Source organism: Microplitis demolitor, chromosome 6 (assembly GCF_026212275.2).
Source record: "Microplitis demolitor isolate Queensland-Clemson2020A chromosome 6, iyMicDemo2.1a, whole genome shotgun sequence".
Classification (NCBI taxonomy): Eukaryota; Metazoa; Arthropoda; class Insecta; order Hymenoptera; family Braconidae; genus Microplitis; species Microplitis demolitor.
The window spans coordinates 7,587,399-7,611,433 of record NC_068550.1 but is presented as its reverse complement, the minus strand read 5'-3'; the positions used below and the strand labels follow the sequence as shown (position 1 = coordinate 7,611,433).

The window sequence follows — 24,035 nt, the reverse complement described above, 5'->3', positions numbered from 1 at the left end:
AAACGAAGGTTCAGCATTTTTATAGTACCCAAAATATGTAACTTCCTAATTTTTTTGCTAAGTCATTATAAATACCGGTATCTGCTTTAGAGCCAGAAGGGGGCACTAAAAAGTTTTGGGGAATTGATGTGATTATAATCCAAGAATACAAAATTGATGAAAAAATTTGTTGGTATGCTTTTATTTCCTTATTGTTAGTCTAAAAAGGTTTTAATTACGTTTTGGGTTCACGATAGTCCAATCTACGTTTTGAATAAGTTAAAAAAGGTCAATTTAAAGTTGTAATGTCAAAAACATTAAATTTATGTCCAAATTGTTAAAAACTTTTAATTTAAGTTCAATATTTCGACTCGGAATTGAGTGGATTTCAAAACATTGTAATCAATTAAATAATTTACATTTTTTTCTGTTTAAAAAATTATTGGATAGGAAATTTTGTGCTCTACAAAAAAGGTCTCTTATAATTTATTCATAAAATCAACCTGAAATTAAATAAATAAGAAGAACCAAATAAACATATTGATAATAAAATGGGTATATTAAAATCATGTTGACAATAGTAATGAGTAATAAGTAATAAGTAGTAAGTACTGGTAGTTAAAAATAAGCAAAAAGGAGGTTTACAAACCGTAACTCAGACAAGAAATAAATAATAACTAGACATGACTACTGTTTTATGCGTATAATAGTAAAAGCTTTAAGTAACATTAGATCTTAAGTAATTATCTATCAACACTTTTCTACAACATCATCATCATTATCGTGATTATTATTATCTATATGAGTGTTAGCTGAACCGTTAAAACAAACTAAAAAATAATTAATTAAACATTATTTTTATTATCGCGGTATAAATTAACTGTTTGTTGTTTTTTATCTTTAAAGGGTTAAAAGTTATAACTCAAGGCTATCAGAAGTAAGAGGCTGTTGTATAAACTTGATGCTCAATAAGTAACAACATATCCTAGCTTTCTTCCATATATTAATTCAAAGCTTGTTTAACGTGTTGCTGCTTCATCTTCTTCTTGTTCTTTATTATTTTTCACATCCACTTATGCTTATTCAACTTCCACATCTACTTCTTTTGCACATTTCTTATTCCATCACCTATACCTTTTTATGTTTACCAGGTTTTCATAGGCTAGTTTATTCTCTGTGGGTTTTCGTAACGAGCCTTGACTTTTTTCAAACTAACAAAACTTCAGCGCTTTTCAAAAAATTTATAATTTACCCAGCAGTTTCTTTTATACTTTATTGTAAATCCATGAGACTTTTACTTTTCATTCAGAGTAAACTAGCAGAGATATGATAAATATTGGAATAATTGATATTGTAAGTAAGAAAATTTCCTACAAAAAAGGTCATATACAATTTTATTGTAAATTTAGTAGTTTAGAAGTAATTGCGGACACTTTATGCACAAAGCGTTGAATATTTTCTACTCTCACAATTTTTAAAATAAAATTGATTTTAAAAAATCTAATATGAACATTTAAGTTGTGAATTTTTTGACTTTTAAAATTTTCAAAATTCAAAGCACATTATAAAAATTTTGATATTTCAGAAAATATAACTTAAAAATTTTATTTCGAGGCGATTTCTTCAGGTTGTTTTTTCAAAATTTGCTCATCGGATACGACTAGTCGCGATACCGAATATTGTAAACAAAAGACAATGAAGCTTTCATCAAATATCAGTGTACTATAAGACACATTACTTAAGATGATCGGCATGATTGTAATGATAGAGCAAGTTAAAAAACAAACGTTGCACGTGCACGTGGGCGAGTACAGCTAATATGTCTTATAAATGTATTGTGTCACCACAATTCAAGTCTTAAAGCCTTCTGGTGTGTCTAAGTGTGTTCAAGAGTGTATATGTGTCTCTGTATGACTAACAAACAAAGCATTGTCGCAATCACACGACCCAGATCAAACAAACGCTCGCACCTAGGTCTAGGGTCTGCTTTCATAGACTGGCTATAAAATTATAGTCTTCTTCCATGTAGGAAGTATTGTCTCACTTCATTTTTTTTTAACTTACCGCTAAGAAAATTTAAATGTTTTTTTTTTCTTTTATTATTATTTTATTATAATTTTATAAATTTTATTTTCAAAATAAAATTGCCTTAATTTTTATCATTTTCTTTCAATCAAAATTACTTTCAGATTTTTGGATTTACATGAAAATTTTTCATGACCTTTTTTGTAGGAAATTAAGTTCTTTAGAAAATTTTTTTTTATACATGCTAATAATTTTATAGTAGGATATAGAAGTAGTATATAACAGGAACGTAGATAATATCATTAAATCATTTATGTCATTAATGTTTGTTTCCAGCAAGATATTATACTAGTTTTTAAATTTAAATGTTTTTATCGTGGCGTTTGACTTGTGCACTAGTAGTGCTTACTTGCATTTGATGTACACGAAAAAAAAAAACTTTAAAAATTAGTGTTTGAAATTATAGCCTGGAACCCGGGTGTCAATATGGGGAATATTGACATTCTAAATGATAGTTTTTATAATACGTTTCGTAAATTTTCTATCAGTTACGATTTTTAAAGTTCAAATAGTAATTTTTCTTGCATAGACAATAAATTTTAATTGGTTATTATTAGATATTACATATCCTGTAATTATTCACGTTTTAATCAGACTGAAAAAAATAATCGGTAGCAGCTACCTATTGGCAATCGGTAGCCACTACTGATTATTTTTCAGTAGCCGCTACCGATTATTTCAGTATCAGTTACCTAATTTTTGGTAACAGCTATCGATTTTTTTTCGGTAGCTGGTACCGAAATAATCGGTAGCTGTTACTGAAATAATCGGTAGTGGCTACGGAAAAATAATCGGTAGTAGCTACCGATTGCCAATTGGTAGCTGCTACCGATTATTTTTTTCAGTGCATAAATGAAAAAATTACTTTTTAGAATAATAGTATTTACTGATCACTTAATCATTATATTACTTGTCGTTCTCAATTTATTTAGTTCATTTTTTCCATGTACGGAGTTAGTTTGTAACCATGTAAGCACTTGCTGGTGTCACATAATAATAATGAGAAATATTTTCATTTTTATTTTTTACAACCCAGGTCAAAAATAAAACTTGAATTAGACTTGGTTAACCAAGTCGAAATTCAGAGCCATTTTTCATAAGAAAAACTCGACTTTTTTTACGGAAATATAAAATACATTGAGTTTTTGCCTTAGTTTAGACTTATCCGACTTAAATTATCTATATATAAGAGAATTGCTATTAATATTGATATATTATTAAAGATATTATCGTGGTTGTAATATTTATCATGTGACATACAAATAACTAGTATTGTTGTAGTAATTATCAATATACTTTTTAAAGTGTGCTTCAAGTATTAACATATTATAACATTAAAATTACAATAATTATGTAATTAATGTGTGTCGTAAAAAAAGGCGACTTTTACTACAACGTATGATGATCATTATCATAAAATTTTCAGCGTGAATAATGTATCACGTATCTCCAATATTGAAAGCATAACAGGAAACAAAAAAAAAGTTTTAATATTTGTCTGTTGGTTTTCGGGTGTCCATTTTATCTGGGAATGGTCTGGGTTATTGGACCCAGAGAAACGTTGACCAAGAAAACCAAGATCGTGGAGTAGAGATACTTGTTGGTTTTCCTGTACTCATTAGCTCTCCGTTTATCCGGCGGGCAACCGCGTACGTGTAACGCTTTGGCGGAAGGATCGATCGACGCGTCCAACGACCCTTGATTCAATGCACTCTCCTCTTTTTTATCCACCTCATTCTTGTTATTCTGCTCCCGCTGCTTTCAGCCTCATCATTCCCATTGTTTTCACCTTTTACTCTCCTCTTTATCTCTCTGGTCCCTTGATCTCTCAGTCAAAAAAAAATTTCTGAAACCCGAAAATTCGTTTTTTTTTTTAACTTTAATTTTTAAAAAGACTTGAATTTAGTGCATAATATTTACAGAGATAAAAGCCTAGTAAATTTACTTTGAGTAGTAGTACAAACCATACAATAAACCGTCTGAAAGTCAGCCTTATTCAGTATACGCTCGAGTACCGTGAAATGCACGAAATTTTTTTCTTTCGGGCCCGGGTGTATAAGGGCTCGGCCGAGGCGGATGCGTACAGATGCATTATGCCAGAGTTGAGTTGAGTTGAGGTTTATTTTATTTTATTTTTAATAAATAAAAGAAGAGTGAGTAAGTAAGTGAGTGAGCGAGTGAGTGAGTGAATGAGTGAGTGAGTAAGTGAAAGAGGGCAAGAAAGAGCGAGTAAGATAAAAGTAAAAGAGACAGTGACCTCACGAGAATAATCACCTTTTAGTATGTGCAAGGGCCCACGTATCCCGAGGATTTTTTACCGGTTACTTTTTATTTTGGCTCGAGCCGAATCGCCGGCTTCGCTTTCGGTAATGAATCCATTGTTGCACTCAATTTATTTATTTTTTTTTTTTTTTTTTATTTTTTTATTTTAGTTTGAAAAATTTTTTCTACAGGAAATGTTTGGAATATTTTTTAAATGAAGTAAAAAATGATAAAATTAACGTTAAAATGTTACAAGAATTTTTTGCTAAAGCAAAAGTACTTGTGGTTTGCGGATAATTAAAACAAAACCATTAGTGTTTCATTGGTTATTTTTTTTAGATCGAGACTATTTTCTGAGAAACAATAACCCTTAGAATTTTTTTTAAGTATTTTATTTAATCTAGACACATAACAATAGACATGCATGCTCATTATCATATATTGTAGTCAAGGGTCTGCACAATGACGCATCATATTTACTGAGAGCCTTCAGCAAATGTTTGTTTCTCTCAATAAAATATATTATTTTTTATAAGTTTAGACTTAGCCCACTTATTTTTGTTATTTTAAAGGTATTTATCATGAATAAATTTAAAATAAAGTTTTGTAACAAAAATTTTCAGTAGAAAATTAGTGACGATAACTCAACAGTAGCCAAAGTAAAACTTAATTTTACAGTCCACGATTGCAAGTTTATTATTTTATCTTAAATAAATTTCATTTACTTGCTCGCGAATATGGTAAAAAAAAGAAAATGGGAGCTGTCAGTATCGAAAAAACAATCAAACACCGACTGGGAAAAGAGAGAGAAAGAGAAAGTGGGATGAAAGTGAGATGAAAAAAAAAGTTTTATAAAGGGCTATAGGATTTATGTTAAAGGATAAGTCAATAGACCGGTAAATAAAAAAAAACTAATTACCAGCAAAATGATGACCAAGTCATTTTATTTATTTATAATAAAAATGAACTTCCTCGTGTTCATATTTACAATAATCCTCATCACGGACCAAAACAGACGCCAGTAATATTTTTATTTATAAATATTTAAAATCTTTAAATATATTTAGATTTATCGTTTGAATAAAAGCAGTCTACTTTACACCAAACGGTCTCTCAATAAATAAAATAATAAGTAAAGTCTCATCCAAACTGAGAGAGTTAACAAAAGAAATTTAAAAATCGGCGGTTTATTTCAAAATTATAGTTCACTAAATTCTCCTAGTGTTATATCCCTTATATTTATTTAATCAACTTTGTTATTTTATTAATTATTAAAGTACACGTTTTCTATCAGATTAATAATTATTCAAATATATATTCTATTAAAGACGAGACCAGTTTCGAAATGACGCTTATGTTTGGAAGTTATTATATGAACGTCGCTCAGTTGGATAACAAGTGTTCAGATTCATGTGGAAGTATCGATACTAAACGTCAACTTGAGTGTCAAATCTACGAATCTTTCAAAATTTTCAGTAACTTCTTTCTACTATCCATGATCTTATATTCTGGCTTTTATAAATTCTTATAGAATTTTCTTAAAAATGAAATATAAAAAAAGTTATTCACTTATTTAAAGCGACCCCATCTTTCCCAGCTTTATATTATACTTAAATTCAGTAGCCTCAACAAAAAAAAAGTACCTGCCCATTAAGTTATTGGTGTATTGGCTACTTTCTCATCATTCACACTCAGTATAGATAAAATACATTGTTCAGCTGAGCGGAAGTGTAGACAGGAAGCGACAATGTGGGTGTAAATCGGGTGGTACGGTTACCTTGGGCTTTTACACACCAAAAGATTGTCTTAGTGTATGATACCTTGCAAGATGAATAATAAAATAAAGTACAAAGAAATAAACAACAAAAAAAAATAATAATGAAAGAATAGTATGTGACTGAATAAAAAACCAAAGGAATAAACAAATGCGATGTAAGTGTATAGTAAGTACATACTACATACTACAGACTACAGACCTGGGACCGGAGACTGAAGACCGGAGTTCGGAGTGTAAGTGAACGAACAAAGCTAAAAGCTACCCACACGTTTACTAGCTTAGTAATATTCATAACCATATGTGATGACGCTAAGGGCATCAGTAATTCAGCCGTTGGGACAATAGTAAACTGTATGTCGACACTTTTTTATAAATTTTATTTTTTATCTACTTGTTCTTTAGTTTAACATACTGCACATACTGAGTACATCCACCTACGAGTTATCTTTCCTCGATCGTAAACAAACATTTATATTTATATATACATATCCCAAAAAAAGTAAAAAATTTTTTTTCTTTTATTTAAGAAAAATGACTAATAAAATTATTTATGTTTAATCTAAGTTAAAAGAAAGGTTTGCAATACTGTTGGTAAATAAGGAACAAAAGTATTGAAGATAAATAGCTTTTATAAAATTTAAATATAGCGAAGAAAAAACCCTATGTATTTTTTGTGGTCAAAAAAAACATTGAGGCCACTAAAGAATTCCTAAAAAAAATTTTAAAAACAAACTTTTTATTACATTTTTGGAGTGGTTCATTTGTCCCGTCATTCCCCTATATATATAAATATATAAATCTTGAGCGAAGTTTAAATATTTAAATTTTGGGCTTAAATTTTCAGCGTAGTCGTGATTTCACAAATATAAACTATTGCTGCCACGAGAAAGAAGAAAATTTGAAATAAAAATTCGAATTTGATCATTTTTGATATTTTCAAAATTTGTGAGCGATCTCTTGAAAATTTTTTATCGAGCTGACTTTTGGAGAGGCTTCTTAAAACATCGTAAACCAACAAATTTTCATAAGAGACTCGAAAAAAAAATAGTCAGTTTTTTTAGTTCACCCTAATATATATATTTTAAAACTAAAAATATTTTGTTTTGAAATGTTTGTTTTGCCATTGAGAACTGGAAAAATTGACTCTGAGATAAAGTGGGCTATCATTGAAAGAAAAAATTTTTTATTACTAATGAAAGACAAAAAGTTTCCTCGCTTTTTAACTATTTTTGAAAACTTTATACTGTTTGTGGAACAAAAAAAATATTTATTTCTATTAGTGGCTTACTTTACTTTAGAGTTGAACTTTGTCCAGTTGTCAGTAAAAAAAAAAAAACAAAGACTTGGAAATAACTTTATTTTGTTTGGAAAATGGAGTCTCATTTTGCCCCATGTTTGCATACATAAGTATGGAGGTGTTTTAAAGTCACAAGTTGTTGGCGGGTTTAATGTTGATTTAAAAATGTTAATACAAGAAAAAATACTTTGTCATCTATTACCGTGACTTTGATGTACTGCAGCGAGGATAAAGGAAGGGACTGTTTAACTAATCCGTACATGGAAAACAAAACAAAGAAAAGTTAAGATGGCTGGAGAGACATAACGGCGTCCGACGCCCACGTTGGAGGATGTCACGTGTCCCGGTCGGTGTTTGTCAGCATATATGATAAAAACAACGCGCGAGTTGAGGCTTTTATTTTATTTATTGTCGGCGATTATTATCGTAAAGAAATATATTTTTTTTTGTTTTTGAATTTTTGATTCAGAGGAACGGAATTCCCGGTAATAAACAATCAACCCACGTATCATTTGTTGAGTAGCTGGTGGTTGCATTTTGATGTGTGATAATTGATAAGAAAGGCCTAATAATGCTTGATAATTATCTGATTAACCCAAGCTTCGCAGGGTAATCATTGCTCAACCGTCAGCTTATAATCAATTAATAACTTAAAATGTTTTTTAAAAATTTTACTAAATGACACTTTTGCATAAAAGCCCCCACTGTGTTAAACGTTTAAATACTTGATTTAAAAGAATATAAATGCATTTCAAATTACTATTTAAAACAGCGAGGATTGATATACATTTTAAGGGGGGGCCACTAGTATTGAATTCAGATTGCCACCAAAGTATGGGAGATATCCAAAAAATGTACTGAAATAAATTTGTAGAGAAATTAATTTTCTATAAAAAAAGTAGGTAATTGTGCATATTCGGGCTGACCACATTTTTCAATATTTCAAGTGCTTATTACACCTTAAATATATATAAATAAATTTTTTTCATGTGTTTAGCTACACGGCGGATTAAATTTTCTGTATGAGTTTTTGTCTCTAACACTAAATATCTATCTGGACCTTGCAATTGAAATGTATAAAATTGATAAAAATAACATAAAATGATGCTAATTTTCAAAAATAAATTTTCCTAATAAATATAAGTAATTTTATATAATACCGTAAGATGGACGGTGGCGATAGAAAGGTCTATCTAAGAGTTACAAATAATTTTTGAACTCTTGTAATAGTGAAAATCAGCATATTTGTGTTATTTTAGTATTTTAATTGTGTACAACCGCTCACATAGCATTTTGGTGCAAGCAGTTTGGATGATATCAGCCTTCTTTTGCTAGTATAATGTCTGGCTGAAGCCCACAACACTGTTTTACGCCGGCGCGTACTAGTAAGAGATGTAGTCTAAGGCAAGAGTACGTTAACATAGGCTTACTGACGAGTCCGTTAACGTACTTAGGACGAAACTACACCCATTTTGGCAAAAAACTGGCATATATCTTAAGGTTGGTGGTTGACTTAAGAGTCAGTACATTGACTAATAAGAAACTTATGTCATTTAGTGCAGTATAGCACGGAACATTGAAAAATATCAAAAAGAAATTAAGATATTATGTTTAAAACCTTATTACAAACACCTGAATATTGACGTTTAATTTATACTTAAGTGAAAACATGGTCAATCCGCCGACAATTGCATGATGACCAACCTGGTTTCATTGCTAACTGCTTACAATAAGGGGTTCGCTAATTTAAATATGGGTGAGCCCCACTTTTAAGCATTTACCAAAAAGTATTCTTGTAATATTTACATAAATCAAATATTTTCGACGTTATTACAATTTAAAGTAAATCTACATAAATTTCCATGGCTAAACCTAAAAATCTCAAGTCTATAAAATTTTAAATAACAATAATAGCTTAACTATCAGAGATATGATAAAAATGTGTAATAATAATTTTGTAGAAAATTCAATTTTCTAAAAAATAGTTATTTTCGATACGTATGCGGAACGGTAGGAACCCTGACAAACTTGAAGTGACGTCACGAGTTTGAGGCTATGGGCGCATTCTTAGCAAGACCAGATATAGTACGAGGTCTTGATGAGAGTGTATCCATAACCTCAAACGCGTATCTGCACTTCAAGTTTGTCAGGGTTCCTACCTTTTAGCATAAAGTATCGAACAAAATTTTTTGTCATATCGACGGCGGAAGTTGAATTTGCGAGAGGAACAGTCAGAAATGTTTAATTACTGTTTGGTTAATTTGAAAGTTCCGCCTAGCGGACGTTTGTCGAATTAAAAAATAATTCGACTCATCTATAGCGTATTGTAGTAGTCGTGTAGGAATGTAGAGACAGATAGAGAGATAGAAGTTACTTTTCGATACTAGTTCGAGGAAAGTTAACTAAACTATAGATTGCCAGAAATAGTATAGTTTGCGCCCTCTGCATGTTACTCGCAAATTCAACTTCCGCCGTCGATATGACAAAAAATTTTGTTCGATACTTTATGCTCAAAGATGGGAACCCTGACAAACTTGGAGGGCAGACACGCGTTTGAGGCTATGGATACATTCTCATCAAGACCTCGTACTGTATCCGGTCTTGCTAAGAATGCGCCCATCGCCTCAAACTCGTGACGTCACTTCAAGCCGTCAGAATCCCTACCGTTCCGCATACTATCGAAAATAACTATACTAATTTCAATACTTGAGCCGCAATCCGTACTAGAAAAAAAAACTAAATGCAGATTTTTATTTAAATCCATCTTAACACGTAATAAAAATAAAAATTAAATTTAAAAATATGAATATTTACAAATAATAATGTAGACAGAAAACATAAACGTAAAGATGTACATAAAAGATGATACAAGTTACAAATAGCATGCGAAGCTAAAAGATCTGCAGGAAGATGATGATAATAGTGTAGCGTAAATTCTTTTTATTCTCTATATTTTTTTTATTTTTATTTTTACTCTCCTCAATCTCGTGCTGAGCGGAAGTACGATGGAAAATACTCAATTACGTATATACCGAATCACGCGATTTGTACATGCTAAAGTATCTCTTCTCTTCTCTCTTTCTGAGTCAATACTCAGTACTCAGTAGGTATATATATTTACAAGTACAATATACATGTATATATATGACGATACATTACATAAGAGTATTCAAGATCAAGGATATTATGTCGTACTTTCACCTGTTTTAACAACATTTTTAATACTCTCTAGATTCCAATCCCAATTACGCCGCTAAAAGTTAAAATGCCTCAAGGTCCTCATCTTTATTCGCGTAAATACCCATCTTTTATTTTTTATTTTGAGATTATGGCTCTAGTTTAAGAGGACAGAGGACACGGAGGATGTTGAAGCCATAAAGGATGTAGTCGATGCTGTCTAATGGGGTCCCCGACACTAAGATAAAAATAAAAGGGTGGCAAGGTTTTGTTGGATTTACACAGTGGCGACGCATTTACATCTACATATTATATATATATATATATATATATATATATATATATATATATATATATATATATATATATACAGAGAGAGAGAGAGAGAGATAGAAAGACATGAACAAGGACATAACACACAGCTCCATTATTATTATCCCTAGAGTATGGAGATATGATCGAAACTATCGGTAATGATTCACTGACACTTTAAATTGGTACTGAGTAGGGATCGTACTGAGTAAAAACTGGTTGTAGTTTGTTGTCTATAGTATGAAATGGGACTGTTGATGAAAAAAAAAAAAAAAACTAGATTTATTAGAGAGATAATTAGATGCATAAATTTTTGGTAATTTATAGTGGAAAGAATGAAGATTAAAAATTAGGATTGAGTTCAGTGGAGAAAGTGAACTTTTCGCCACAATTTTTATTTCTGATCTATTGATTTTTAACCAGTAGTTTTTAATATATTTTATTTTTAAGATGACACGGTTTAAGGGGAGGAATTATTGATTTGTGAGAAAATTAGAATGAACATATAAAAATTTATAAATAGGAATTATGATAATAAATTGGAGAAATCAGACTTCTGGCTCAGTTTTCACAAATTTAGTTATTTTCGATCATTAGTCACTAAAGATATTGAATTTCAAGTCACTTTTTTGAGTATACCTCACTTTTTAAATATTTTTTAAAATTTATAAGTCGAGGGATGAAAATGAAAAATTTTTTATTTCTCTATCGTAAAAATCAGACTTTGAGCTATAATTATATACAGTAGTATCTAAGTTATTAAATTTATAAGCTGGGCTTTTAGAGCCAAACATTTCTTTTACCAAAACAATTTATTTTCCGATAATTAGTGTTCAATGTGACTATTAAAAATTACGCTTTGACTCAATCGAAACTTGGGCAACTTAAATTCTTACCACTCACCAATTAATTTTCGTTTCATTCTGACGATTTGATGTAAAACTGTAAATTTACTACGCAGCCTCAGTTTGAATTTTCTTATTCCTCCCTTTTTCATAACTCAAAAATCTATCTTACCAATTTATAACTCCAACCCACCCTCCTCAGCTAAAACTACAACCCATCCATACTTCCCTCAAATAATATTTAAAATTTAAAAACTATCGAAATTCAAATCACATTTAAAATTTTCCCTCCATACATTTTATCTAACGAACATTTCTAAAACTACAACTCTACCGATAAATCATGAAATTTTAATTTCCTCCCAGTCACTCGCGACATCTCTCGGTCTTCAGTAAAATCTTTTGACTCATCATTTCTTTTACCCATGGAATCACTCCTCAGTGAACACATGACCTTAAACTGACATCATATATAACCTATGACCGATATATGACGTCAATTTAAGGACATGTGTTCACTGGGTTATTATCGTCATCATTGTATTCTAAATAAATATATGTATAAGTGTATTGCTTATGATCATTAAAAAAAAATTTTTTTTTTGTTGCAGATTCGACCGACGAAGGGATGATGAAGGCAAAGAGCGGTCCGAATGAGACACTGACGGATCTCCAACGTCTTTTATTAAAATCAAAATTTCCATGTAGAGCTTAGCTTTCATACGCTGAAAAATAAAATCCGCCCGCGCGCATTGTAAGAAAATAAAATTCATATTTTAAACCTTGGAAACAAAATGCGCCGCGGAATTATCAAGAGCTGATAAATTGATATCAATAATTAGTTTACTGATAACGGAAGCGTCTAGAGCGTCCAGAATGCCATAATAATGACAAAGTTTTTTTTCTTTTTTTTTTTTTTTTTATTATTATTATTAATAATTATTGTTGTGGTTGTACTTAAGTCATAATTTTTTTATAATAAGACTAGTAATTTTATATGATTAGAATGCATTCCAGAGTATCAGAGTGTTTTTTATTAATTCCCGAGATTTTTGTATGGATTTGTATGATTTTAAATAGACATATCGATTACTTTAGATTTATCGTTTATTCGAACAAATGCACACCCCTCTCGTTTCTCAGGCTTTCATTTCATTTCCTGGCTAAATTATCAAAGATACGAAAAAAGTCAATTCAATCAATATTGTAGAGAATTAAATTTCCTGTAAAAAAGGTCTTTATCAATTTTTCAATTGAGTCCATAGTTTCGAAACTATCTCCATTTGAAGTATAAATCGAAAAATTTACATAAAACCAAAATTATTATTTCCGGAAACTGAAAGTTTAAATTATGACTAACGTATCGAAGTTAGGAAAAAGTTGTGGATATCAATTTTATAGAATTAGAAAAATAAATTTCCTGTAAAGGAGGTCATAATCATTTTCAACCTGTCTATTAGTTTAGCTGTAAAAGGACTAAATACATGAAAACTGTTGAGGTGTGCATATTTATTAAAATCTAATTACTGATCAGCTTCCTCTTCGCTCTGTCTATAAAATACTCAAGCAACGAACGAGGAGAGAAAAAAAGGCTGATTGTTTATTTAATCGTGGCCCCCGCTCATAATATTTTTTTTAACATTTAAATAATATACAAAAAAAAAAAAGAAACTCGGGACCACTGTAACGATTAACGATCACGGCCATTTTTGGTATCTGGGCCTTAGTCTCATTTTGTGATTACTATATACATATTTTAATTAAAATACTATTATTATAATGATTAATTAATTATTGTAGACTAGGCTAGGCTTTTTTTTTGTTTAAATTCGTCATGATTTTTATCAGCGAACAATTAATTTTTTTACAATTTTCCATTAAAGGCCAGTCGATTTCGACTAAAAATATTTAAATAAAATCAACAAGTGTCCTTAGAAAAAAACATATTTTTATTGAAATAAATATACTGCACTATTGCATCAAGAGATTTAATTAAGTGATTTAATTATGATAGTTAAGTATTTATCGTAACATGTGTTAGTTACGATGTTTTAAATATGAAAACATATGCATTTTTTTTTTTTAATATTTTTAGTTTTCTTCAATTTATTATTAATATTAAATAATTAATTAATAGTTATTATTATTTTTATTATTAATATTATTTTTTTTTACTTGTATGACGAAGGCACTCGGTCCCCTTTACGATCGAACCATTGTGTTATTAATCGATTTATCGGTTAATATTACGCGGGTGTTCTTTAATAATCTCTAATAGTTGCCACGTTGACTAGAAATTTTTTTTCGCGGTTTGGGGGAAAAGCGGGACAAAATGGGTCATTTGGTAACCAGGTCTTGTGGGTACTCATTCGAGAGGAAATTTAAAGATTTATCTAATCCAGGTAATAAATTTTGAAAAAATGAAAATTTTTAATTTTTTTCAAAAAATTGTGAAAATTTTTTGTTTTTTTAAATGTGGATTGTGCTTATTCTTTTGAAAGCAAATTAACTCACTGACTACGTAATTATCTCAAAAAAAAAATATTTTTCAACTCGCTGGTAATCAAGTACCTATTTTGCCCCAGCTTTTAAAAAATGCACTGAAAAAACAGTTTATTTCATTCAAATAAATAGATTTATTTAAAACTATTGAGAAGTATTTATTTTATATAAATAAACTTTATTCGGTTGAAATAAATATTTAATTAAATAAAATACTTTCGTCAAATTTTACTTAACAAAATCATTTAGTTCATTTAAATTTACACAGAAAAAAAGGATTTCTTGATGCAAGAAATTTTCACTTGCTCTGAGAAAATTTTTACTTGCTTTAAAAAATTTTGCATTACGAAGTGCAAGCAAAAATTTTCTTGGAGCGAAAAAAAAATTTTTTTTTTCTGTGTATATTGTTTTATAGTTAACAAATCTTATTTGAAAAAAATACACTGCTGCTCGCGGTGTTACTGTTGTCATCATCTAAATAAAGATTTGTCGAGTATAAACAAATTTTTATTTGATTCAAGTAAATACTTTCGATAAACGACATCTTTACCTTCAATAAATATCGATTGAGTCCATTCAAATATGGGATTTATCCGCATGAAACAAATCTTATTTGGCTCAAATAAATTGTTCTCTCAGTATAAATATTCAAGTTTTCGTGGTATAAGAGATTAATCGTAAGGGTTGAGGATCGTTGTGCCTTCAAGAAAAATGATCGTCAATATTATATTAGTTAAGTAATTAAATAAATGAATAAAAAAAAAAAAAACAAAAATCATTAAATGATTTTTCTTAAGATTAATTAATTTAATAATTAATTAATCGGAATTATTGATTAATGCATAAGTATAAATAATTGCGAGGACCAGACTTTGTTTTGCGATTCCTACTATAAAAAGCAATTGTTCAATTTTATCATTATTATTATTTTTATTTTATTTTATTTTTTTTTTATACTTTATGTATTTGCTTAAATAGCTATTAGTTATAAAAAAAATGTGTACTCTAATTGAGTGTTGCAATAAATGACAATGATATTAATCATCGCTTCTAATTATTTTGATAACCATTTTTTAGACCATTAATTACTAGAAAAAATACCTAATTAATGTTATTAAGTCAGTAATTGACTTTAATCGATAATTCAATTAAAAGTTTTTAACTTCACAAATTTATCAATCACTTGGGGGCTAAGATTGAAAACAATTGAATTAGTCATATAAGTAGATGTTGAAACTATATTCATTTTTAAGTTCTACACAGAAAATTATTTATTACTGACTCCTTAAGACTTGAATTTTCAAGCAAGAATTTACTGAAAATTGTATTATCTACTTACTAAATTTTTTTAAGTTTAAAAACAAAGAAAAAAATATAATTTATTTCAAGAGACAATTTATGATGTACTTGTTTGCTACATTATCGTTTTTGTTCTCAAATAGCTAATACTGTCATTATTATTAGTTTTGATAATAGCTGATGGCTTATCATTTTTTGAGTAATTAACGAGTAGCCTAAGTGTGTGTTGAGTGGATTCAATAATTATTAAAATATATAAACTCGCATTAGTCGATGTGTTCAATCACTGTTTAAACGTGTCTGCCACGTATTATCATCCTCATACCCATTCTCAGGTACGTCTATTTAATAATTATAATCAATCATCATTATGTCATCATCATCATTATTATTATTATTATTATTATTATTATTATTATTATTATTATTATTATTATGCTAAAATAGTATAAATTAATTATTAACCCTCGACCTATAATATACACTTTGTAACTACTACCCAATACTCTCGAGCTAAAATTACTCGATCATAAAATTCTTCATATTATCTACATAACCTACGAATGGATAAAGTAATGGCTATAACCTATTCTATTAATTAATACAAGACAATCACCGAAGAAATCGATCATCTCTAAGTGGCTTACAGTTAAAATTGTTATTAATATGATAGAAGACGGCGTTGAATAATTAATAAGTACGAAAGTTGATTAAATGATCTATGAGCCCTGAAACTTTGAGACTTCAGAGGGCTGTAATCTTTTAAATAGAGCGCCGATTTTTCAATTTTTTTATTAAGGCCATTTTTAAACAGTACTTCCCACTTTTTAAAAATATTCAATGACTTTCAATTATATTGACCGTATTAAAATTTTAATAACTAGTTAAAAAAAATAGATAAAACACTAATTGAAAAAAGGGCAACACAGTTACAATTTCGCCGAGATATAGATTAAAAAAAAATTATTAACAGTTGATATCAATTAGGAGTTAAACGAAATTTGTAAACTAAATTTCAGTAAAATCTTCATGTCAACATTATAATTTAGAATGTCAAATTTTTAAGGCTAAAATTTATTTACCAAATTTCGTTTAACTCCTAATTTATAACAACAGTGACTAATTTTTTTTTAAATCTGTAAGGTGTACTCAGTACTTGAACAGTTTTCCAAGTGAAATTCAGTTAACCATGATTTTGGCAAATAAAAATTAATTAAATTGACAAAACAAGTGTTACTTATGAAAATAGGGACATTTTTAAATCTATTTAAAAAAAAAAAAGGAATAAATTATAAAATTTTCATATTTTCGCAAGGCTTTTAAAATTCATTAATGACGCAGTAGTACTTTAACTATCTATTTAGACAAGCCGAAGTAGTTGAACACTCTGAGACCACTACTTGAACAAGTATAAGATACAGTATAAGGTGCAGTATAAGATTCCAGTTCGAAAATCAATAAAAATTCATCAAACTTTTTTAATTTTTAATTTTATAAATTTAATTGCATGTAGTTTAATATAATGAATATAGTATATCACTGAGAGAACAATTTATTTAAGCTAAATAAGATTTGTTTCAGGCAAATAAATCCCATATTTGAATGAACCCAATTAGTATTCATTTGAGACAAAGATATGGTTCATTTGAATGAAATAGTGATTTGTTTATAGTTAACAAATCTTTATTTGAAATTGTTTTTCAACCAACATTTGTTAACTACAAAAAAATATATATTTGAATAAAATAAATGATTTTGTTCAGTCAAATAAATCTATTTATTTGACTCAAATAAATTGTTCTTTCAGTGTATAACTTTTGCAAATGATTGAAAAATTTATTTTTTCTTTTTATTCTTATTTCGTGGTATTTATTATAAGAAAATGGCGTTTTCAAAACTAGAATTTTTATAAAAGAAAGACGTTTGTAAGATGTCGCCATAATTGTGACGGTTCGTCATTTTATGAACGGTCCGCTGACAGTTTTGTGACCATGACGTGACGGTCAAAAAATGACCTGACGGTTAGCTTCACATTTCTAGTCTTTACTATTCTTGACACTACATGGAGAAAAAATAACAGTAACCATTACTGCGCAGAACAGTAATCCAGTCAATTGAATAAAATAAGTATAGTAAAATATGCTTCTACTATAATTAATCTTTCGCCCGAACACGCTCATTGACTAGATTACTGTTCTGCGCAGCAATCGTTGCTGTTTCTTTTTCTCCATGTACAGATACATATGTTATAACATACTATAGTAACCGCTCATGTCAAAACAGGACTCAGTACTATTCTGGAAGTTAATGATATCTACTAGATCTAAGGAACCATTTTTGTTACTAAATAGTAAGTTCTCGCATTCTGTTCAGCAACAACAGCTATGCTGAGAGGCTTGTATACTCTTGAACCTCTTGAACTATGAACGATGACCATTTTAACAGTCACCAGTTATATGTTTCATGTACTGTGTAGCACAGCATTGGTTACTGTTTAAAAAGTAATAGTACGTGTTAAGCAATGACTTACGCCTGTTCTAATATGAATCAGTCATATTTCAATGTATTTTCCCCTATACTTTTCGTCGATTACTGCGCGAAACAGTAACCAGCACTATTTATTTTTTTCGTGTAGAAAACAATGCAAAATAACTAGAAAACAATTAAAAGCTCATCTTTCAACAGGCATTTTATGTCACCTCTTTGCAACTTTTTAATAGGGGGTTTCGAGAAAAAAAATAGACGAATTTTTTCAATCAGTCAAATAACATATAAATGTTTTACTTTCTAGATTAAAAAACTGACTAAAAAATGGTGAAACTAAAATTAATTTTTTTAATATTTGTCATCATCAATTGCCACCAATCAAATGCATCTACGAATCTATCGACGATCAACGAAATCGGCGGAATAATCAAAGAGATTGTCGTCACAATAAATAACATAGTATCTGGATTTAAAAGAAAACACTCTTCACTCTACCAACCAATATCTGAATATAATTCATCAAGTCTTGTACTGTCAGAATCAAAGCACCCGATTAACCATCAGGAAAACTGTAATGCTAGCAATGTTAATAAAGCCATTCGAAAAATGTTCTACAAAGCAAGACTAATGTCAAACATTCTACTCCATGATACTGACGGCATTGAGGACCAGCTAGTCAGACTTTTAAACAATATTTTTGGGAAATTAGGTACAAATGGCTCTAATAATCAAGCCACTAACTTAATAATTTTAGAAATGCACAACTGCGTTTTAAAAATCAATAACCATTATAAGTTGTTTATGGAGTATGCTCACCCAAAAGTTCAAATGACGACTTCCACGATAAGTAAATTCGTCAACTCAATCCTGTCCATGAGACCCGATAGTTTATTGGAAGCTGTCAATAATTTGAAAAGTTTTTTTGAACCATCAAAAATGGCTCCTATTTACTCGAGGCTTGTGAAAAACTTATCCACTTCCAAGGTAATTTATTTTTTATATTAATTCGTAGTTTTAATTTAAATTTTGAAAATGTTACACAATTAAATATTTGTTCAATTTACTCTGCTCACAAAATTTATGTATTATCCTGATAATTTAAATAATTTTATTTTACTGATAATCACAATAATAAATTTATATTCTTAGGTATCTTCATTTGGTTCTAAATGTGACAATGAAATGTCGCTACAAGAAGAAATAAAGGCTGTTTATGATTTAGTTATTTTGAGTGAATTGAAAGCATTTATGATGATTGTATTTTCTCTTAAATATAACGAGCTTATGCTGCAAAGTAAATATGTTATAATAATACTAATTCATATATTATTAGAAGAGTAAAAAAATTTTGTTCCAATCCTATCCCTATCAAAAAAAACCCACGTGGGAATCCAGCCTAAAGTCCTATATAGATTCCTACATGGCGTTTTCGGATTGATTCCCATTTGGTTTCCTATAAGAATCCAGCATAGATCCCAATATAGATTTTCACATGGGTTTCTATGAGAATAAATAACATGCTAAATCCATATGGGAATTTAGTATGGATTAGGAATTAGGGATATTCACAAAAAGCGTCACGTTATTGATACAAACAAATTGATGAAAAAAAAATATCCTACAAATAGATTATTAATCTAGTGGAAAATGGTAACCATTACCATAATATATGGCAACGATTACACAGAAAGAAAATTTTGGAAATGGTTCCCACAATTTTATGAAATTTTTTCCTATACCATCATAGGAATTACGACCATAAATTATGGGAGCAGTTCCGATAATTATAGGTACTATTCCCATATATTATAGGAACCTTTCCCATAACATTGTAGGAATGGTTCCTATAATAGTATAAAAACTATTCCCATAATATTATAGGAATGGTTCCCATAATACAATTGGAATAGTTCCTATACCATTATGGGAATCATTCCTATAATATTATGGGAATGGTTCCCACACTATCATAAATATTAATTTAAAGAAAAGTGTGGGAATTACTTCTATAACACACAGAAATATTATTAAACATAAAAACAAAAATTCAAACATTGTAAACAAAATTCGTGTTTGGCAAAAAACATTAAAATGAGGGAAATTTCTATAATATTTTAGAAATAAAAAATTTATGATATTATAAAGATGGTTCCCATAACATTATGGGAATAGTTTCCATAATGCATAGCAAAACTTCTCATAATTTGCTTTCTGTGTACCATAATATTATGGGAATATTTTACATAAATTATGGGAATAGTTACCATAATGTATAAGGTCCATTCTCATATCCACTTAAGAACAGTTATAACATGGTTATAAGTTTTGTTCCTATTTGCTCATGGGAACTATTCTCATGAGTATGGTAATCATTACAATAATTCTATTACCATGCAATATGGGAACTGCTACCAAAATGATGGGAATCGTTTCCATAGTTATGGGAACTTTTCCCAGAAAGTATGCGCCTATATCCCATAATTCCAAGTAATTATTACCATAAAAGTATAGGATGATATTTCATAAACGTATTAGAAACGGTTACTATAAATTTCTCTCAGTGTAACAATAATGGAAATGAAATTTTTTTTTTTAGTTGACGAAAAAGATAACTTGAATGTAGAAATAACACAAATCATAAATAGAATGAGCAATTATTTACAAGCTTCTCAACACGTTACTTCATTGGCATCACGTGACACATTACGATGTGATCCTCAAATTCATTATCACGGTAATATATTACAATAAAACCATAAATAAATAACAAATAATTAAAAAATGAATTTAAAAAAACTCTAAATTTCAATTATTTAATTCTACAGACATAACTAGCTTCCGATTGGACAATTTATTTGGACTGTATTACCTCAACAAAAGACAATTGTATGCCGATTGCGAAGCTTCGAGCACAACGCATTCTACTAAAAATGTAAATCAAGATATACTTAGCAGTGTCGAGTGCTTGGATGAGCGTTACAACAAAAAAAATTTGTTGATCAATAATTACTGTCCGAAATGGAAATGCAATGGAAGGTTACATAACTGTACAGTTGCTGATAAGAAAGCATTCTGTGAAGCTGTAAATACTTTATTTATATACTTAATTATTTATTATTTTTTGATAATGAGATAATAAAAGTGTGTGTGGTGTTTCAGAAATTAGGATCCGGAAGAAGATATGAGTGGATTGACAACGGAACAAATGAAACGGTGAGAGAAAATTGTAATGGACGTTTTATTGACACATTAGAACAGGCCAGTTGTGATAATTTGATCTGTCAATGTTCTGAGGAAGGCGCAGAATCGTTCGCAACACGTGCAATCAGTTTAATGCCGCAAATTGCTGATATTGAAAATAATATGTAAGAAATTTATTTATTTATTTATTTAATAGCTCTATAGGAAGCTGATAAATTATTGATAAATAGTCTGATTATACTTTAAATAACAAACTCATCCGTTCGATTTAAGTTATTATTTTTAAAAAAGAGATCAGTTTTAATGGGCAGGCCTTTCAGTCCCATATCTGTTATTATTTTTTAAATTACCGGGACATTAATAATCAAACATCTATTGGTAATTGTCCATAAGCACAAGTAGCAAAATAAAATCACTAGAATTTATATTTTCTAGTGCGATTCATTTTACCCCCTCTTTTTACGCTCTATCGATTTCATCAAAAATTTTGATCACTCTATAGTAAAATAATTATCAAAATAAAAAAGAAAATTTTAATATACCACGTTTTTGACACTGACTAAAACGTATAAAATAGTTTCTCTGAGCCTTATGAAGATTTAAAACCATATAGAAATTCTGAACTTCTTGCAGATAGTCCTGAAAATTTATGATTGTGAATTTTTAATAGTTATGAAAAGACTTGTAAGATTTAAAACGAAAAACCTGGGGCACATGCGATCCTCAGACAGTATTCAAGTCGGAATAGCTGCTTTACGACGTCTTTTTCAAGGTGTCCTCAAGAAGTCTTACAATGACTTCTTAAATTTTTGTGACGTCTAAATGTATTCATTTTTAAACTTCTTTATGAAGTCAAAATTAGGAGCTCTTTAAAGACGTCATGGTAAATTCATACTGAAGTCTTATTTGCGAAGTCAGAAAAAAGAACGATTTTTAAAGATGTCTTACTGAGTTCACTAGGTGGCTCATTCGACATCTTGACAACTTCTTAAAGATAATTGATGCATTAATAGTTTAACTAATAATTTTATCGCACTGCAAATGATACAAACCGATGTGCAAGTTTTCACATTGACAACTCCTCTCTACACTTCTTGCAATTATGTACTCAGATAGCAAAATGACGTCTTGATGAATTCTGAATGAGTTCCTATTTATGATTTGGACGTCTTTAAGAAGCTCTTAATTTTGACTTCATAAAGAAGTTTAAAAATGAATACATTTAAACGTCACAAAAATTTAAGAAGTCATTGTAAGACTTCTTGAGGACACCTTGAAAAAGACGTCGTAAAGCAGCTATTCCGACTTGAATACTGTCTGAGGATCGCATGTGCCCCAGGTTTTTCGTTTTAAATCTTACAAGTCTTTTCATAACTATTAAAAATTCACAATCATAAATTTTCAGGACTATCTGCAAGAAGTTCAGAATTTCTATATGGTTTTAAATCTTCATAAGGGTCAGATAAACTATTTTATACTTTTTAGTCAGTGTCAAAAACGTGGTATATTAAAATTTTTTTTTTATTTCGATAATTATTTTACTATAGAGTGATCAAAATTTATAAAGAAATCGATGGAGCGTAAAAAGAGGGATAGAGCATAATAACGTGATAATTAAAATGCAAGACAACCAAATTCATAATTAAATATTAGTAAATCAGTTGACATTAAAAGTAAGATCAAAATAAAAATTACAAATTAAAAGTGAACAATAAAAAAATTATTTCTAATAATGAATACCATAGTCTTGCAAATTAATAAATTTTCGTTAGAATGAGTACCCACGTCGCCATATTTCAATTTTTAAAAAATTAGCCTTTTTGTGTTACACTTAAAAAAATAACAATATAATATAAAATTAATAACATTAATAAAACATCTTATAGGGTGATCACGAACGTTCGTTTCCAAAAGAAGGACAACATGGTCCACTTGCAAGCTGAACAAGGCCGTCTATTACCAAGAGGTGAAATCGATAATTTTACCCGCAACTGGCTTCCACTTAACGACCTGGTCTATAAGCAAAACACCCGTGAGGGTTCGTTTTGGAAGCGTGAGGGAAACGTACAGTCGCCGCTGATCTACGAGTTGGACTACACTTATCTCCGTCACGACAATAATAAGCTCCATCTCGACGACGTGATTTCCTCCCCCGACTACATTGTGACCGGTGTCCGTCTCAATTACGTTGGAGGATATCCACCCAAATCTTCAAGTCCATTGGAACTTCAAATTTTTGTTACTCCTTACAATTATTATCGCGGAACTCTAGAGCCACTATTATCGAAACCCTCGATGTGGCTCACCACCGGTAGATCATCTGAAAAATCTGTTGATTACTCTCGAATGAGGACTGAATTGAACCTCTTCCACTCCGATGATCCACTAAAAGCTGATACTATAAACCAGTTGGACTCGTATCCAAACCAATTTATTGAATTCCAAGTTACTGATTATCAAAAAGATTTTGGGCAACTGACCATCCCATACTTTGATGCTCGTCCAGCGTCAATTTCAGGCGACAAAGCACTCAGCGGAATTGGAATAGCTCATCGAGGATCAAAAGGTTACGGAGGATTTTTAGTACCAAAACTAATCAATGTCGATCATTCAAAATATATTAATTCTACTCTCACTCAACAACAAATTGATGATTTTAAACGTCATTAATAATGTATTTTTTTTTTTAAATTAAATAAATTTTTTTATTATTTGAAATCCTTTTTTTAACTTCCCGCTAAGAAAATCGACGATTTTCAAAAATTTCGGGAAGTTATTGTTTTCACCCCGATTTTCGAAAATCGAGTTTTCA

The 24,035-nt window shown here is 29.6% G+C and overlaps 2 protein-coding genes across 6 annotated transcripts in view; both read left to right on the top strand.

Moving 5' to 3' along the window:
* Positions 1-15,245, top strand: part of LOC103575086 (uncharacterized) — a 111,173-nt gene extending 95,928 nt beyond the window's left edge. For all 4 annotated transcript variants that reach the window (XM_053740127.1, XM_014439393.2, XM_053740128.1 and 1 more), the window contains one exon: positions 12,346-15,245. The gene's annotated coding sequence lies outside the window, so the exon portion shown is untranslated. The remainder of the gene's footprint in view (positions 1-12,345) is intronic.
* A 265-nt stretch (positions 15,246-15,510) lies between these two features.
* Positions 15,511-23,908, top strand: LOC103575085 (uncharacterized). Of its 2 annotated transcripts, none has more exons than XM_008554711.3 (7): positions 15,511-15,870; positions 18,327-19,006; positions 19,172-19,316; positions 20,619-20,756; positions 20,848-21,104; positions 21,182-21,387; positions 23,110-23,908. In XM_008554711.3, the coding sequence occupies exons 2-7, from the start codon at positions 18,347-18,349 to the stop codon at positions 23,891-23,893; spliced, it is 2,190 nt and encodes a 729-aa protein (XP_008552933.1). In that variant the 5' UTR covers positions 15,511-15,870; positions 18,327-18,346; the 3' UTR covers positions 23,894-23,908. The 2 variants fall into 2 exon arrangements, with proteins under 2 accessions (XP_008552933.1, XP_053596101.1); XM_053740126.1 differs by lacking the exon at positions 15,511-15,870 and adding an exon at positions 16,834-16,962.
* Positions 23,909-24,035: the final 127 nt, after the last annotated feature.

Bases quoted from the DNA above. Each gene is read 5' to 3' on its own strand.
- LOC103575085 (XM_008554711.3), top strand. From the start codon at position 18,347: ATGGTGAAACTAAAATTAATTTTTTTAATATTTGTCATCATCAATTGC. The intron at 19,317-20,618 runs GTAAATATGTTA...TTTTTTTTTTAG, and splicing joins TAACGAGCTTATGCTGCAAA to TTGACGAAAAAGATAACTTG. The intron at 21,388-23,109 runs GTAAGAAATTTA...AACATCTTATAG, and splicing joins GCTGATATTGAAAATAATAT to GGTGATCACGAACGTTCGTT.